The 17010-nt window shown below is 34.5% G+C and overlaps 1 protein-coding gene across 1 annotated transcript in view; it reads left to right on the top strand.

Moving 5' to 3' along the window:
• The first annotated feature begins 923 nt into the window (after positions 1–923).
• Positions 924–17010, top strand: part of LOC111413892 (Apolipoprotein lipid transfer particle) — a 108812-nt gene continuing 92725 nt past the window's right edge. The window contains exons 1-2 of the mRNA XM_023045024.2: positions 924–1125; positions 7472–7516. Coding sequence (XP_022900792.2) covers positions 1071–1125; positions 7472–7516 — 100 coding nt within the window. The 5' untranslated portion in view covers positions 924–1070. The remainder of the gene's footprint in view (positions 1126–7471; positions 7517–17010) is intronic.

Raw genomic sequence — 17010 nt, 5'->3', positions numbered from 1 at the left:
CAACCACATGGTACAAATGCAAAGAGCAATTATCCTGGTGAGGTAGAGGAGAGACTTGTTATACCCATCAATGGTTCAAATAGGAATATTACTACAGATAACTGGTCTACCAATAATGGCTCTGAAATTGCTCAATAATTATTTCCTTACCCTTGTTGGTACTTAAAAAAAACAATTTCTAGAGCAGAGAATTTCTATCAAGCAGGCATCGCCAAGCAGAAAGCAGTCTATTTGGTTATAAAGACAAAATGTTGCTGGTATCGTATGTACCAAAAAAGTATAAATCGGTTGTGCTTGTTTTGGCTTTTCATAATCAGCCTACGATCGATCGGTCATCTGCTGTTCAGAAACCACTGGCCACTGACCTTATTTTTTGCCTTATTAAATATTGCAGACATAAACGCATTTGTAATTAATAATTAAATGAAAGATAAAATGTTGCAAAGAACATTTCCTAAAGAAGTCGCTCTTAAATTAGCCGAAGAACAATTGATTTTTAGAAAGGTTTAGAAGAAAACTTTTCTCTTGATCTATGAAGAACTAATAAAAGCTTATTTGAACAAAATAATATAACTCGTATTTAATTCCATTAATAATAATAAGTAGTAACATAGTAAATAAACGGGAAAACAACATTTTAAATAATTCCGTTAAAACTTTAGTAATCAAAATGGCGAACATAAACATCTGCTGTAGCAGTGGCGTATAAATTCGAGCAAGCCACGAAGCAAATAAACTTTTTAATTAAAAAAGCTGTTCTCTCGTCGGAGATTTGACGTGACGGTGGCGTTAATTTTGAATTGTGGCAGGTGACCTTGATTATGGTTACCAAAATGACCACCAGACGACGCCAGTTGTATCCAAAGAAGTATTTAAAAATGAATTATATAAAAGACCTAGTACGATGCGCCAACAGGACACTTTGAACTCTTTTATCTTTCGGATGTCAATGACGATTACAGAAATTGACCTCTGGGTCAAGCAAGCATCACGCCAGCGTTAATTCTTAGTGCAGTGACATCTTCAATCAAATTAACATCTCTTTTGTGAGTTCAGGTGAATGTGATACGATGAGGTTCCTGTTGTTGTTATCTTTCTTTTTCGTGGCATCGTTCGCGCAACAAAGTGAGTACGAGTAATAATAATTGCGGTAATTTATTTATAAAGGGACGAGAGCACGATGAGGATGTTCGCTATTAAAAAAATTTTGTTTGCTCAACAACCGAATCTAATGGTCAAAACACGACTCTCTGTTTATTTTTTCCGATTAACTTTTTGAAATGGGCAATCGTAAATCGTCGAACGATCGAATTTTGTGTTTAATTAATAGAGAATTTGTTGATATTTGCTAAAACTCAATCATGCAGATAGCTAAATCCAATAATTATAGAAAACATTTGTAAAATCAAAAGCAAATACACATCTAGGAGTGTGTTTTAAATATCGAAAAATAATTACCGTTTAATGGCCATTGCCGATTCTTAATCGTTCTTTAATTCAACTAATTATTTAATGATTGTCGAGCCGTCGACCCAAAAGCGACACACATTTTTAAAGGTCGAACGCTATCTCTCGCTAAATAAATCTCTTTCCGAGGGCTGAACCTTAATGAATATTTTTATCACCCATAAATATTCCGCTTGATTTTTCGGGGCTCCTTTACCCCACGCTAATGACCTTTCCGCTCAAATACTCCTACATCTTTTTTCTTCATTTCAAATCTTTAAACATATCCAATCCACTCTCCTATCGAAAATGATAACAAAGTTAGTATAAACAAACTTTTCTTAGAACTCCACTATCACAAAGATAGTAAAGAAAATTTATGTAAAAATACAAAGGAAGATAAGAATTATGATTTAGGCCTTCCTATAATAATATAAAAACAACATTCAAATATTACAAATTTAAAAACTACGCGTTATATTTGCATGAAAATATCGGTAAGGTTGGGTTACTCTGAACACTTTCAATTTAACCGGAAGCAACTTCAGCTTGGCCTAACTAGGAGAATCACCTCGACTTAGTTGATTCTATTTGGTTAAACAATAAGCCGAGGTCGCTTACGGCCGAGGCGCTATGAATGCTATGAGTTTATACCATTGGACAATGTATTTGAAGCAAAAGAAAATATGTACATATATGTTTCCGCTTGATTACGCCGAGGTCGCGTGCGAGCGAGGTGCTACAATTAGTACCACACCGATAAAGTATTGGGAAACGTATATTGCAACGTTTTGATTTAACTTAAAATGGAGAATATTATACAAAGGCAAACACGTTTTATCTTGTTATAAAAGTGATGGATTCTGTGTGGTAGTTGAGACGAAAACGTCGCTAACGAGTTTTGTTAAAAATGGCGAAAATTAAAAGTAAATGTTTACCTTTCTACAAAAAATCTAAGATAATTGAAGAGCATGAGAAAGGAGTAAGTACGGCATAGCAAAATGAACCGTTTGTTCAAAAACAAATCAAATATATTAGCAGTTAGGTCAACCATTAGAGCCAAGTAGAAAAGGCTCATTGAAAAAAGCAAAATATTCAGAAATGGAGAAAGCGTTGTATAAGACATGTGCATATTAATGGGAGCTTAATGAAACAAAAAGTCATACATTTTTAAATAACTATTATACAGAGTGTTTTAACTAGAATGTTAGCGATGGCTAGTTTCAAAAGTTTAAAGTGCGTTAAAGGTCTGTGCAGAAAAATTGGTAAAATTGGTAAAAAATTGGTTTTCTCCTGGTATGAAAACGGCAAAACAAAAAATATATATAAAAAAGTATCACTTAAATTTGCTGTGGAAACTAGTGGTGGTAGCAAGGGAGAAATAAGAACCAAGGATTTTACAAAAATGTTGGCATAAAATAATAATGAATGTAAGTACAAGACAATTGAAAAATCATAGTAAACATACAATCTATCAATACTATTGTAATTGTTTCTTATCGATATTACCCATCAAACTGATAATTATGATGATTGGTTTCGGAGATCGAACTCGTAAACATGAAGAACTTGTTAATTTATTTAATGCAAGATATCCCAATCATCCGCCAATTGCCCAATCTACTGTGAGTAACATTAAAAAGAAATTTAGAGAGTTTGGCCACGTCAGGGATTTACCAAAAGGGCACCCAGATAAGATCACTCAGAGACAAATATCACGAGACATTGATGTTACAAACCACACTTGGTGCAGGAATTACTAGAAGACGACGTTGACCAAAGTGTTCAATTCTGCGAGGAAATAATTAGAACACGGGACGATACTGTTAATTTCATTGAAAATATCAATTTTTCTGACGAGGCGACGTTCATCCTTAATGGGTCTGTTAATAGGCAAAATTGTTAGTACTAGGAGACAGAAAATCCACATTGGATGCTGGAAAAATATACTCAGCATCCACTGTAAGTTAATGTGTGGGTGGGAATTCTTGGTACCCGAATTCTGGGACCTTATTTAATTTAAGTTTCTTCAGTTAGAATTGAATCCTGCTGTAGTTGCCATCTTTTCCAATCAATGTGGTTCCAGCAAGATGGTGCGCCTCCACACTATGCACTCAATGTTCGACGATTTTTAAATGCGACTTTCACTAACAGATAAATCGGAAGTAGGGGAAGTATAAGGCCGTCTAAGATCACCCGATATAACCCTATTAGACTTTTTCTTGTGGGGCTATTTAATATCCAAAGTTTATTTTAACAGGCCGAATAATTTAAATGACCTAAAAGAGCGAATACGCAACGAGATTCGTTTAATTCCTTCTCCAATCTTGAAGAATGTCCAGAAGTAAATAATTGTTCGACTTCGTAAATGTCATGAAGTAGTTGAGTTTATTTTCCACGTTAGTTATTATTTATTTTCATCGGTTTTATTTAATTTTTGTATTTTTGGTAATTAAGCTAACAATAATAATAATAAACCTGATGGTAGGGGGGGTCCAACACCTTTAGTTATTGAGTTATCATCGACTTTTGTAACGAAAACCGTCAATTTTGATATGTTGTGGATTTCCAGGTTCCAGCTAGAATACAATCATAACTGAGCTATATTTGGTTATGGATTGTGTATTCTTAAATCATTATAAACAATTTATGTTCAACATTTTTTGCTCCAACACCTTTAGTTATTGAGTTATGGTCGACTTTTGTAACGAAAACCATCAATTTTGATATGTTGCGGATTTCCAGGTTCTAACTAGAATATAATCATAACTGAGCTATATCTGGTTATGGATTGTGTATTCTTGCATCATTATAAACAATTTATGTACAACATTTTTTGCTCCAACACCTTCAGTTTTTGAGTTATGATCGACTTTTGTAACGAAAACCGTCAATTTTGATATGTTGTAGATTTCCAGGTTCTAACTAGAATACAATCATAACTGAGCTATATCTGGTTATGGATTGTGTATTCTTGCATCATTATAAACAATTTATGTACAACATTTTTTGCTCCAACACCTTTAGTTATTGAGTTATGATCGACTTTAGGCACAAAAACTATCAATTTTGATATGTTGTGGATTTCCAGGTTCTAACTAGAATACTATACTGAACTATATTTGGTTATGGATTGTGTATTCTTGCATTATTGTAAACAATTTATGTACAACATGTCTTGCTCCAACGCCTTTAGTTATTGAGTTATGGTCGACTTTTGCAACGAAAACCGTCAATTTTGATATGTTGTGGATTTCCAGGTTCTGGCTAAAATACAATCATAACTGAGCTATATTTGGTTATGGATTGTATATTCTTACATCATTATAAACAATTTATGTTCAACGTTTTTTGCTCCAACACCTTTAGTTTTTTAGTCATGAAAACCATCAATTTTAATACGTTGTGGATATCCAGATCCTAGCTAGAATATAATCATAAGGTATGTCTCGTTATGGTTTGTGTATTCATGCATCATTATAAACAATTTATGTACAAAATCTTTTGTTCTAACCCCATTAGTTATTGAGTTATGACTGATTTTAGTCACGAAAACCATCAATTTTGATGTGTTGTGGATTTCCAGATCCTAGTTAGAATATAGTCAAAACTGAGCTATATCTGGTTATGGATTGTGCATTCTTGCATTATTATAAACAATTTATGTACAACATTTTTTGCTCCAACACGGTTACTAACGAAAATTATCAATTTCGATGTTTTGGAAATTTCCACATCCTAGCTTCAACATAATTCCAACTGAGATATATTTGGTTATAGATGAGGTTAATTAACTTAATGTTCGTTCTATAAAACTATTAGATACTCTGATAATCAGGTTTGAGGATAACGTTTCATCTTTGAAAACGTAAAAGTTTTATATTCTACCTTTAGTGATTTCTTTATCGCTTAAAGGATTATTTTTTTAATGAAATTGGTCGAATAATTGTGACTTTATTTTTTGAATGCGCTAATGATCTAATTCTCTATCCAAATCCATGAAAATATGCAGGCTGTTGTATTTGATATAAAAAAGTTACCATCACTTCCGCATAAATCGAAAATGATATTTGGTTGCACCATAAATAAAAAAATCACAAATCAAAATCTAAAATTGACCAGTTCGAGCATTTTTGCCAAAGAGCAATTGCTCTTGGTAAAAAAACAGCTTGAAAAAAAAACAAGTTATAAACAAAAACGATTCATGGCGTAATTTTTCACGGGTTCACGGGTTCAAAATTCGCAAAACAATGTTTTGCAATACGCTAGGAATATCGGTCACAACTGCTTTGAAGAAAATCAGAGAAAGTGGAACTGTAGAAGAAGATGGTATTAAATACAGCGTGAGAAGACCCGTTAACCTTTTTCCCTTTATTCTATCTCATTACATTAGGAATAATTCAAGCAAAATGTATTTGGAAAACAATCTAAATATCTCAAAAATGTATCGCATGTATAATGAATATGTTAAAAAGAATTCAGTACCTGTAGCAAACATAGCTACCCAGGGACTTTGAATTCCGAATTTAATATAGATTTTTTTAAGCCCAAGAAAGATGCAGATAAAGACGCAAAATCCAAAATGCAAGAAAAATACGATATGCACTTGAGTAGTAAAATTACAGCTAGGTCTTTAAAAGATAAAGACAAAAACTTGGCAGTTGTGGACCTTCAAAAGGTATTGGTGACCGCTCAGTCAGAAGTTAGTACATTTTATACAAAAGCAAAATTGCCATATCAAATTTTACAATTTGTGACATGGGCAGTAATCACGGATACTGTGTTTGGTACGAAGAGGTTGCAAAATGAGGCCCAAATGAAACAAGTAGCTGTTTGTTACACTTTATTTTCTCTATGTTTGCTTATGCTGCTAACGTTCTTGAAATTGAGATAACGTACCGATTTTTAGAAAAAGGACATACCCAAAACGAAGGTGACAGCATGTATTCAAAACAACGACAATGTGCAATTTATACTCTTTGTATTTTCATAAAAACTAATATACAATATTTTCTAAATCACTAGATATTTAACAGCGTTTTTCTCAACTCTGTTAAAAATGAGTTACAACAGTTTTCATTGCATGAGTCGATATGATTTTGCTTGATTAAGTTAAGGTTCCTTTCAACCGAGATGTTATACATATTAGTTTTGATTAAGAATTAATATAATCAAAAAATAGTGTTATTAAAATTCTTTTAGATTTCATTGAAAATTTAGCCAGTAATTTTGATAAAACTTCAAAGAGTTAAATTGGTTTAAAATTTTAATTTTACTGTGTAATTCAATTATTGATGAAAAATAGGTTGTAATATAGAAGATTCGGTCATGGTAAATTGTTTATGTAACGTTAATAGCAGAAGTTTAAAGTAAATTTCTGGGGGTGGTAAAACACGACGCAATTACACGAGTCATTATCCACGAAACGCTAAGGAGCAATGTAAGACGTAGAAAGACGTGGGGGCGCGACGTCGAGCGTTCCTTTCTTGCTGGAGTCACGTATAGCGGGCATTTGTTACCTTTTTATATATAACCGCGCATTTATTCGGAATAACGCCCGACAAAATGCAAACGTTCTACGGCGCCATTGTGCGCCGAGGAAAAAGAGAAAATTGCTTTTTAATTCCTTTTAGGCCTTTTTCTACGTGGCGTGGTTATTGGGAAAGCAAAATCTCGAGTCCCACCCTTTTCGAGAAAGTCGGTCGAGCCTAACATGTTTCTTTTTTAAAATTAAATAAAATATATGTGATATTGTTGATGTCAATGTCGATTTGTCAGGACTATTATGAATCGGATGTAGCGCGATACGTTGTGTTTCAACGGTTCCGACCAGCGAATGCTCAACAATACTGTTTGGATATATTTATTGACATCCCGTCAAAATATTCCGCACGAAATCGAATCGGTTAAATAGTCAAAACTGAAAAGAATAGGAAAAAATAAAACGAAAGAGAGAGAAAAAAAGAAAGAATAAAAACGAATATCTCCTTAGAGAAAACTCTAAAAGCGACATTTTCTTTTTCAGATCCACTCAAGGACCCGAATATCTGTGGAAGGCCGACGTGCAAAGGTAATTTTTTAGCGCTCTACAATTGCGGCAAATTGGCCCAGGGATCTTTTCTTTGTGCCCGAAATTGTCCCATTAGATTTTATAGTCCCACTAAATCAAGCTGTGGGGGTGCGGGGAGCTCCTCGTTTTACTTATTACTTTTGCTGTACTGCCGACGGGTTATACCTATATATGTTAAACATGAACCTGTTGAGGTGCCTAATAAATTCTAATGACCTCGACAACTTTTAGAAGTCCGTTTTGCCTCCCCGCTTAATGACCCTTGTAATTCGACGCGGCTTTTTCATTTAATTGCTCAATCTACAAACTAGACTCTATACCTACGTAACCGAATCGAAATCAAAATGAAATCGAAATCGAATTTTAAACTGAAATCAAAATCAAAATCGGAATAGAAATCGTATACCCATCAACCAAATCCGAAATTGTAACTTTATTCCTCACTAATTATACATCGATTACCTAAAGCTTCGGTTTATGCATTAATTCTAAATTTAACGTGTTGAATTTATTATAAACCCGTGTAGGTGAAAATACAGTTAAAAATGTGACAAGCTTTACATCGCGAAATATTTTTGATAAATCCACGAATCGTGTTACGTTTTAAATATAATGTTACTGACTTTTTTTAATGCTTTTCCCATAACATTTTGTTAGTAGACAACATATTTTTATAATTAAAAAAAGAATCAAAAAATACACAGAGTGTCTCCGAAATATGTGTACAACGGAACACCAATTTGTGGCCCTTGCCTCAAAATAGATCGATTTAAGTTATCTGTATCCAAAATAGTAAATCAATTGAAACCATTTTTCAGAAGTGAGTTCCTAGGTTCGATGAACGTCTTTTTATGGTTTTTGATACAATTTTAGAAATACAGAAATGTATTTCTTTGAAATTTCTGAATAGCCCATTTAGTTCTGAAACTTTTTTGTCTCTCATAAGTAGACATCGGATTATATGCACTAATAATATGACGAAATATGCATGCAATTATGCATTAAAAAAGGGTTAAATATGCACAAAATATGCACCATAAAAATGCCAATTATACTTTTTTTTGTGAGTTAGAGGGTTTAGAAAGGGCAGCGAGGAGACGGAGGGAGACAGGGAGAGGCTGGTTAAAAGAATAATAATGATAAGTTATAGTAATTGTATAAGGATTGGTATAAGTTATTACCAAATTATTATTACCTTTTTTGTTTGCATTTATTTCAAGAAATCAGTAGCAATTAAAGTTAGAGTAATGTGTAATTTTTGCTACAATACACTCCACGTATTTTTGTAAGTTCTCTAGAGCAAACTTGTTTGTCCCCATATATATACTATCTCCAATATCGCTGACTAAGGCAGCAAAAGAGTGTAAAGACTAGAGTGCAGATATATATATATATATCTGTCTCTGTCATGCCCCGTTCTACTCAAGAGGCATGCGTGAGCACGTGGTGAGTACGCTTTTATCTTATTGGACGGTGAATTAAAAATTAATAGCAGCTGATGACCTTGATGTTTATAAATCACCAAATAAATGTTTGACATAAACATAAGGTACAACATAGGTTTCATGTGTATAATAACATAATTATTAACATATTTTAGGACTAAGCAATTTAAAATGTAATTATTATTTGTTAAGAAAGTGAAGAAAATTTGTTAAAAGTAAAATAAAAAAGAATAAGAGTAGTGGAGATATTTTTGGGGCCTAAAAATTGGTTGACCAGGTAGAAGGAAAGATCTCAGTGTAATAAAAAAGAATTCAAAGTCCTCCTTTTCTTGAAACATTTTTCTTAAAAATTTAATTAATTACATCGATGAAAATTTTCTAATAGAATATTATGTACATTAAATAGTAAGTACCTAAGTACATATTTTATATCTTTGATTAATGAAACAACTTCATTAAATAGCGTGAGCTCACAAATTATGTTAAAAATTAATAACTATATTTTAGTACGCATTTTTAATAATTACTATGTATGTATTAATTTAATTTTAAAAAATATAATGTTTAATGAACAACCTACATAAAGTTGATATTTAAAGCAATATTCAACCTCAATTTCACACAAAAGTACATATATTCTAATTTATTTGATGCATCAATGATAATTTATAGTTAAAGTAAACCATCTATATAAACCATATAATAATTGCATTTTAAAGCTGCATAAAATACGCGCGAAACACTTCAAACTCTTTAAAATTTACGATTCGAGCAAGCGCTTTCGCGACATGGGGGCATGACAAAGACAGACAATATATCATTCCGTCTGCCTTTCATGGAAACGCTATCCTCTCATTGCTTAAATAGGGAGTCAGCGATATAGGAGATAGTATATATATGTTTGTCCCCTAATATTAATTTGTAAGCCGACAGAATTTAAAATATGGCATCATCTCTGCAGTTATCTCTTTGACAGGCTTTGACCCATGCCGTTTATAAATGCATTAATTTTCTTGATTTCTTCGATGCCTGAGTTTAATGTAATACAGCATTTAATTTACCACGCACATTTTCCGATAGTGATATAGGAAGGGCATTTATCTGTTTGACAATTTTGCCTAATATTTCTATAGACTTGAACAGAGGAAGGTTTCGAGTTTCCAATTTTTCTATGGCGTCGGGTATGTTGCTGAAATGTGTTGTAATTAGAGCTATATTTTGTTTGATGGAAGCGTCTTCAAATCCTAACTGACTTGAATAAATTGCTGTGGACTCTGAACAAGCAAATTGACCAACTACCTGCTTTATAGCCTCAAAATTCTCTGCATAAAATAATACAGCCTTCAACCAAGTACCCCATCCCGTTATTACAGGTTCGGGTTGATTTGGCAGTTGCTCTTTGTAAGCTTGTATACGCAATGGTGCTTTTAAAAACACTTTCTTTGTCGATGAAATCAATTTATTAACATTCGGAAACTCTTTCCTAACTTCTTCTGCAAATCGGTGGAATCGCTGTGCTAAACAGGTGACATGTATTAACTTTGGGTAAAACACTTGTAGAGATTGTCCAGCTTTTACCATATATGGAGCAGCGTCAGAAACAAGAACACATTTTTTTTCATTAATTGAAGCATCGGGGAACAATGATTTAATGGAATCATTTATGAATCGAGCAATAGTTGAATGGTTTGTTTTCTCTAGGGTCCTACAGGCAACCAAGTGGGGAGTGGACGGCTCCTTGGATAGATTCCCTATAATAAAATTTGCTATATACCGTACACATGAATCTGTCGTTTCATTAGCAAATTGTTTGCAAGATCGGCACGGATTTCATTTAACACATCTTCATAGATTACTGACAGGTAGTTTTTTCGAATTGTAGATTCTTCAGAGACTATCGGACTTGTATAGTACTTCTTAAGGAATCTCTGGCATACAGGATTATTTAGTTGATGAAATGGAATATTGCAACCAATAAAAAACTCACATAAATCTTTACTAAATTCCTTTTTGTTTTGAGGAATCCGAAGTAGAAGGCATAATTAGAGTCACTAGTTGTTGTTGACTTGTTGAAAGATTATTTCTTGCTGTTGCATGTTGATCAATCTGATATTTTTTCGAAGAAGGTATTCGCTTATTGCAAACTTTGCAGAAAATCACAGCACCATTACATGTAAATTGACCTGGGTAACCTTTGATAAAAGTTTCCATTAAAGTCTGGGAATTCTTTTTCACCGGTGGCACAAATATAGGGGTTAACTGAATACGCATGGCACAAATTGTAAAAATCGCATTGTCTTATCTCTGTTCCCGTCTCTCTCATTGTCGACCGTGATCGCACTCATCGATGTATCTTCGATGAACGCTTCTAATCCTACAGGTTTCGTTACCGAAATAAGCACGACCGACAAGGAAATACTATTTATGCAATATCGCTATAAATATGGAGTTATATGCGTTTGCATATGCCGATATGCAAGTGTATATAATCCGATGTCTACTCATAAGAATTGTATTACGTAAGTGCTTAAACCAGAAAAAGGTATTTTTAAATATCTGCAAGCCTTGTTTACGTCATTTTAATTACAAAACCTCATCGTAGTTAGCACTGATTTCAAGTAATTACAATTTATGTTTAACGTGAATACAATATCATTAATTGATCAAAAGAGTGAGAATGGTCCTGAAAGCATACAGTGTTAGGAATAAACGTAGTCGTATTTAGTTGATTCAGTACGAGAACGAAAAATTTTTAATCAGTTCTAAAAAACAAAAGGTAACAAACACAACAAGTAGGAAATATTTATAAAAATTGTTCGGAATGACCACCATTTTTCAAAAGACATTAATTTACTCGTTGTAAAAAGTTAATTTGCACTTTGTCTAATGTTTCGCGATTATTTAAGGAATTAAATGCTAGCAAAATTTTTCTTCGTTTACTATCAATTAATGTAGAGGCATAGACTTTTGACTTCAATGCCCTCCTGAGAAAATAATCACACAGTGTAAGGTCTGATCTTGCTGGCCATTTTATTTATTCCAATCCATCGACCAGAATACTGTAGAGGTTGCTAGTTCTTTCTTCAGATTCATCGCTTAGATATCAATTGGAAGAGAAGGAAAACAAAAACCAAGTTTTTGGCTTTAAAAGATGTATCGTATGAAAATTTATTATTTTTATGTGTTACACGTGTTTCGACTTGGAAATCAGTTAGATATGATGAAAAAATAACCTTGCTGTAACATTACCGTCAATTAATTGGACCACATGGTAAAAATGAGAATTGATGCAAAAAATATTGAATTATCTGTCAACAACAAAAAGTGAATCTCAGAAATAACTATTATAATATGTACTTAGATTAATTACCTGAAAAAAACATTTCTTCAAAAGCACGTTACGAAGTTGAGGTTAAATTTTGAGGTTACAAAGCGGTATTACGTATTAAATATTTTAAGGCCAAAAACAATTGAAATTATTTGAATTATGAGAACAATTACCATTTATAATGAAGATAAATTACTAAATTTAGAAGTATAAGGCCGAAAAATAGAAAAAATTGAAAAACTTACAAACTTAAACTTAATGAGACGTCGACATCTTGTTTTAAGAAGAACCGCAATAGCGCATTAGCGGTTATTATTTGAAAATTTAAAAAAATGTAAATCTACAATTTTCTTAAAATTATACTAAAAATGTGGTAACCCACCTGGATTACGATGGTGCGGAAATTGCAGGAAAAAACTGCAATGACGAGCTCCCATTCCATTGGTTTAAATATTGCCGAACCAGATATGTCTTAATAAATTTAAATTTTAACCGATGTGGTATTATTACCGGTCCAATGATGTTATCGGCAACAATTTGAGCCCAAACATTGACTTTGAATTGATGCTGATGATGGATTGCTGTTGTCATATGCGGATTTTGTTACCTATGTTAGTGATACCAGATCTAAACGTTGCGAATAAAATCGTTTTACTAAAATGTGGGTCGTGGATTCTTTCGTGAGTTGGCAGAAAGTCAAACGCATTTCGTGATCCACAGGTAAAAGCTCTTACACTTTTTAAAGAAGGTATGGATGTAATAATTGTTCTTTTATTACCCTATGGACAACTTCTTTAGAGACTCTAGTTGATTTCCTATGCGCCTCGTGCTAATTTTAGGGCCTTCTGTCACTTTTTCAAGAACCCTTTCTTCCAACTCTACAGTTCGCCTTGTAAGTTGACATCCACGGTCTGTGTTTCGGTTTCAAGGTACCTGTTTCCCTGAGACGTCTTACGATATTTTCAAACGTTTGGTGATTTGGCACTCGACGATTAGGAAACTTTTTCCTATAGACTCGAACGCTTTCGCGACCATTACGTTGACACTGTCCATAAACTAAAATCATATCTACTTGTTCATCATATGTGTAAGTATCTATTATAAAAATAACGTTAAACACGATTTATTAATGTTAACTGACAGTTAAATGCAAAGCATACTAGAGTTATCCTTATGTTGCCATTATCGTTATGGTCAATGAAACCTGTTTGCCGAGGACATCTAAAGTCCTCCAGGTGACCCTAGATACCATTTGCGCTTGGTATAAGGGAGAGAACTTGAGAGGTAAACCCGCAAAAGACAATTCTTGTGCCCTTCACTAGGAAACGAAAGTTGTATGGACTAATCCGCCCAACTATCCAAGATGAAGAAATTCCTTTCTTGAAATTGGGGTGTTACCCCTGAAAGACTGTACTGGCTCTATGTGACTGTGGTTAGACCTGTGATCACATACGGAGCAGCAGCCTGGTATAGGAAAGTCCGACAGACTTCAGTTATCAGTAAACTTTCACGAATTCAACGAGTAGCTGGATTGGCAATCTCTAGTGCGATAAGCACAACGCCAACTCTAGCAATGGAGGTTCTGCTTGGCCTATCTCCTCTGCATTTGCATATAGAGAAAGTGGTTTGAACAACCATTTACAGATTTAAGCAATATGCTCAAAACTGTTCCGACATGTCCTACTAATGGGCTGCGGAAGACATTATAAGCACTGATACTGCCGTCAGATTTGGCGGTATCACTATCAGTGATTAATGCTCTGCCTGCGCGGCAGTTCTGGATCGAAAACGAAAATTCTCTGGGTCAGGCAGATATTTGCGTGTTCACAGATGGATCTAAAACGCCGGAAGGGGTCGGAGCAGGAGTATACTGCCAGACACCTCGAATTAAGCAAGCCTACAGCCTGGGTACACACTGTACTGTATTCCAGGCGGAAGTATTTGCTATGGACACGGGTGCTAAAATCCTTCTTGAGAGAGGGGTGAAGAACATGACAGTACGAATTTTCTCAGACAGTCAAGCCGCTTTCCAGGTGCTGCAAGCCGTGAAAACGGTGTCGGCTCTGGTTAATGATTGTAAGAGAACATTAAACACACTGAGTTGTGATAACAGAGTTTCTCTGATCTGGGTCCCGGGTCACTCTGGGATTGCTGGCAATGAAGCGGCAGATGAGCTAGCACGAGAGTTGATTCCAGTTGGTTCCGGTCCCACAAACCGGACCATCATTTGCGATGGCCAAATATACGATTGGACTGTGGGCTGAAGAGAGACTTCGCCTACTGTGGACCAGTTCTCCTGGAATGAGACATGCTAAGGTGTTTATTAACATCGCCACTGTTAAACCCGGGAATATTTTAGGACTTGCCCGTAGTAGCATAAAAGTTCTAATGGGTGTTTTTACTGGGGTTGGTTGGTCCGCCTACTCGATATATAGTCAATGCAATGTAATGTAATATATCCTTTTGTTTCTTAGAATTGATTAAAAGTTTTTATTTCTCGTACTGAATCAACTTGAATCAACCATTGAATTCACACGCTTTTGATCAACTACTGATATTGTAGTCACGTTAAACATAAATTGCAATTAGTTGAAACTGCACTGACGTAAACAAGGCTTGCTTTAAAAAAGGTTCAGAACTAAATAGGCTATTCAGAAATTATAATGATGTAATTGTCGCTTGGTCAGAAAAAAAAAATTTAGTAATATCCGCTGAACACATGACTTTTCCATCATTTCTGTGTTTCTAAAATTGTATCAAAAACCATAAAAAGACTGTATACAAAACATTTAATTTGGTAACTGTTGGACTGGCAGTTTGTATATTTTGTATCTGGGATAACAAGTAAATGAGTTAGTTGAAGAAGTTTTAGGTGGAGAGTGTTCTACGAGGAGGGCACTAAAAACTAATTAATTAAACCGCCGTGGTGGTCGCGTAGGTAGTTTGAAACAATTTTTGGCGGCATCAGGGAGCGGGTTAACATGCAAGATGCAACCTGGTATTGATGTACAAGCGGGGAGCGACTCAAGTTTTAAAACTGTAACAAACACTTCAAGTCGAGTATTCCCCTAACTTTATAACCCGGTAGGCGTCTTCTTAGCCATACCCAGGCAAGTTTGAAGAGTTTAGGGTTGCCTCTTATATTATTAATGGTCTCCCCCTCGTTGCGTACATAAGTTGATCTCGTCGCTCTTGATATTAATTCCAAACAATCGGCGATTATTTAATTAACCACGGCGGATATTTAATTCTGTTTTGTTTAAAGGTTGTTGGCCGCGTTTAAGGGTTTGACTTATGTTTGGCCTAATTACATAAGGGATTGGCTCGCGTCCCGAAGCCAGTTCGGGCAGCATTTGAAAAAGATTAATTAGATTCGGGGAGCCGGCGCGAGATTCCAGCCAATTTCCAGCCGGAATCCGGTTGCTCATTGTACTATCTTCGATTCGTTAGAGTTACGCTCCGGATGAAATATGCTGACGCCCCTAATTGGCCGAAATTTAATTAATCGACGTTTAAACATACCGCGAACTTCTCCCGCGTTGCCAATTTGCTAAAGATGTTACGTCCCCGGCGACCTATCTCTATCTCCTTCTCGTTCAACCATCTCACACTGTACCCACCGATAATAGCCACCCTAATCTTTCGCTCGGTATCAATACATCCCCGTACGAGAACGAACCAAATAGAACACCTACAGTTGCCGAGATAAGTTGGAAAGTAATGGCCCTAAAAATCTCCAGCGATTTAACTTTGACATTCATTTTACGTTGTTACTCTATACCATAGTTCGCCCGATTGGATATCTATCGCGAAACTTCCGCGACGGACTTCCCCAACTTCTTGCCAGGTGGGGAAGTTTCTTTTTACCACAAAAAACAACTGATCACCTAGATAGGCTTTCGCATTTTTCCGATATCAGCACTTTTAACTTTCTTCGATTTACTGTAATCCCAATAACTTCTTACTCTTTTAACCACTCATTCATTACTTCTTTCAAATTACTGTTCTTATTGAACATTAATTTAATTATTGAAAAACTCTTTACCTAACAATTTTTCACCAAAAATCACTTCAATCAAAATTAATCTCTATTTTTATAATTAATAAACACTATGGACATAAAGTATGAAATCAATTCAATAAAAATTCGGGCGATATTCTTCCAGAAAAAAGGCTTGGACATGTTATATTTTTTAACGTGCATTTTTTGAGATTAAATTACAAAATAAATAAATATATAATATAAATTACTAAATGTACAGGTGTCCCAAAATTGAGATACCATGCCTACGTTGACATTCTTAAATAGGAATCCCCATTTACTAAATAGGAAAGCAGATTTTGTTTTTCTACGTGGACAATCCAGCGGTTGCTTGTTCAAGTCCTTTTTTATATAGTTGCTATCTGTAATAACGACACAAAACGCAAAAATTACCAACTATCACTTCTTTGATCTGATGGAAATCCTGTAAATCTTGTGCCCATAAATTAATTGTATTGAGCTACTACATGAGGTTATGCAACTGGCAACCTTTTTTCTGTTTTGATATCCACCTTTTCACTCTATATTCTGGAAGCATAGAATCATAATTACTGACCATCAGAACTTTCCTATTATCATGCCAGCTTGTAACGGTTAATTTATTGGCAAAATCTGTACAATAGTCATAGAAATCTCTGTCTGTCTTTTCTACCACTTTTGAAGGCATTATGGGACACTT

This window comes from Onthophagus taurus, chromosome 8, assembly GCF_036711975.1.
Source record: "Onthophagus taurus isolate NC chromosome 8, IU_Otau_3.0, whole genome shotgun sequence".
NCBI lineage: Eukaryota > Metazoa > Arthropoda > Insecta > Coleoptera > Scarabaeidae > Onthophagus > Onthophagus taurus.
Note: the sequence above shows the minus strand (reverse complement) of the source record. Positions and strands in the feature narration are given on the sequence as shown.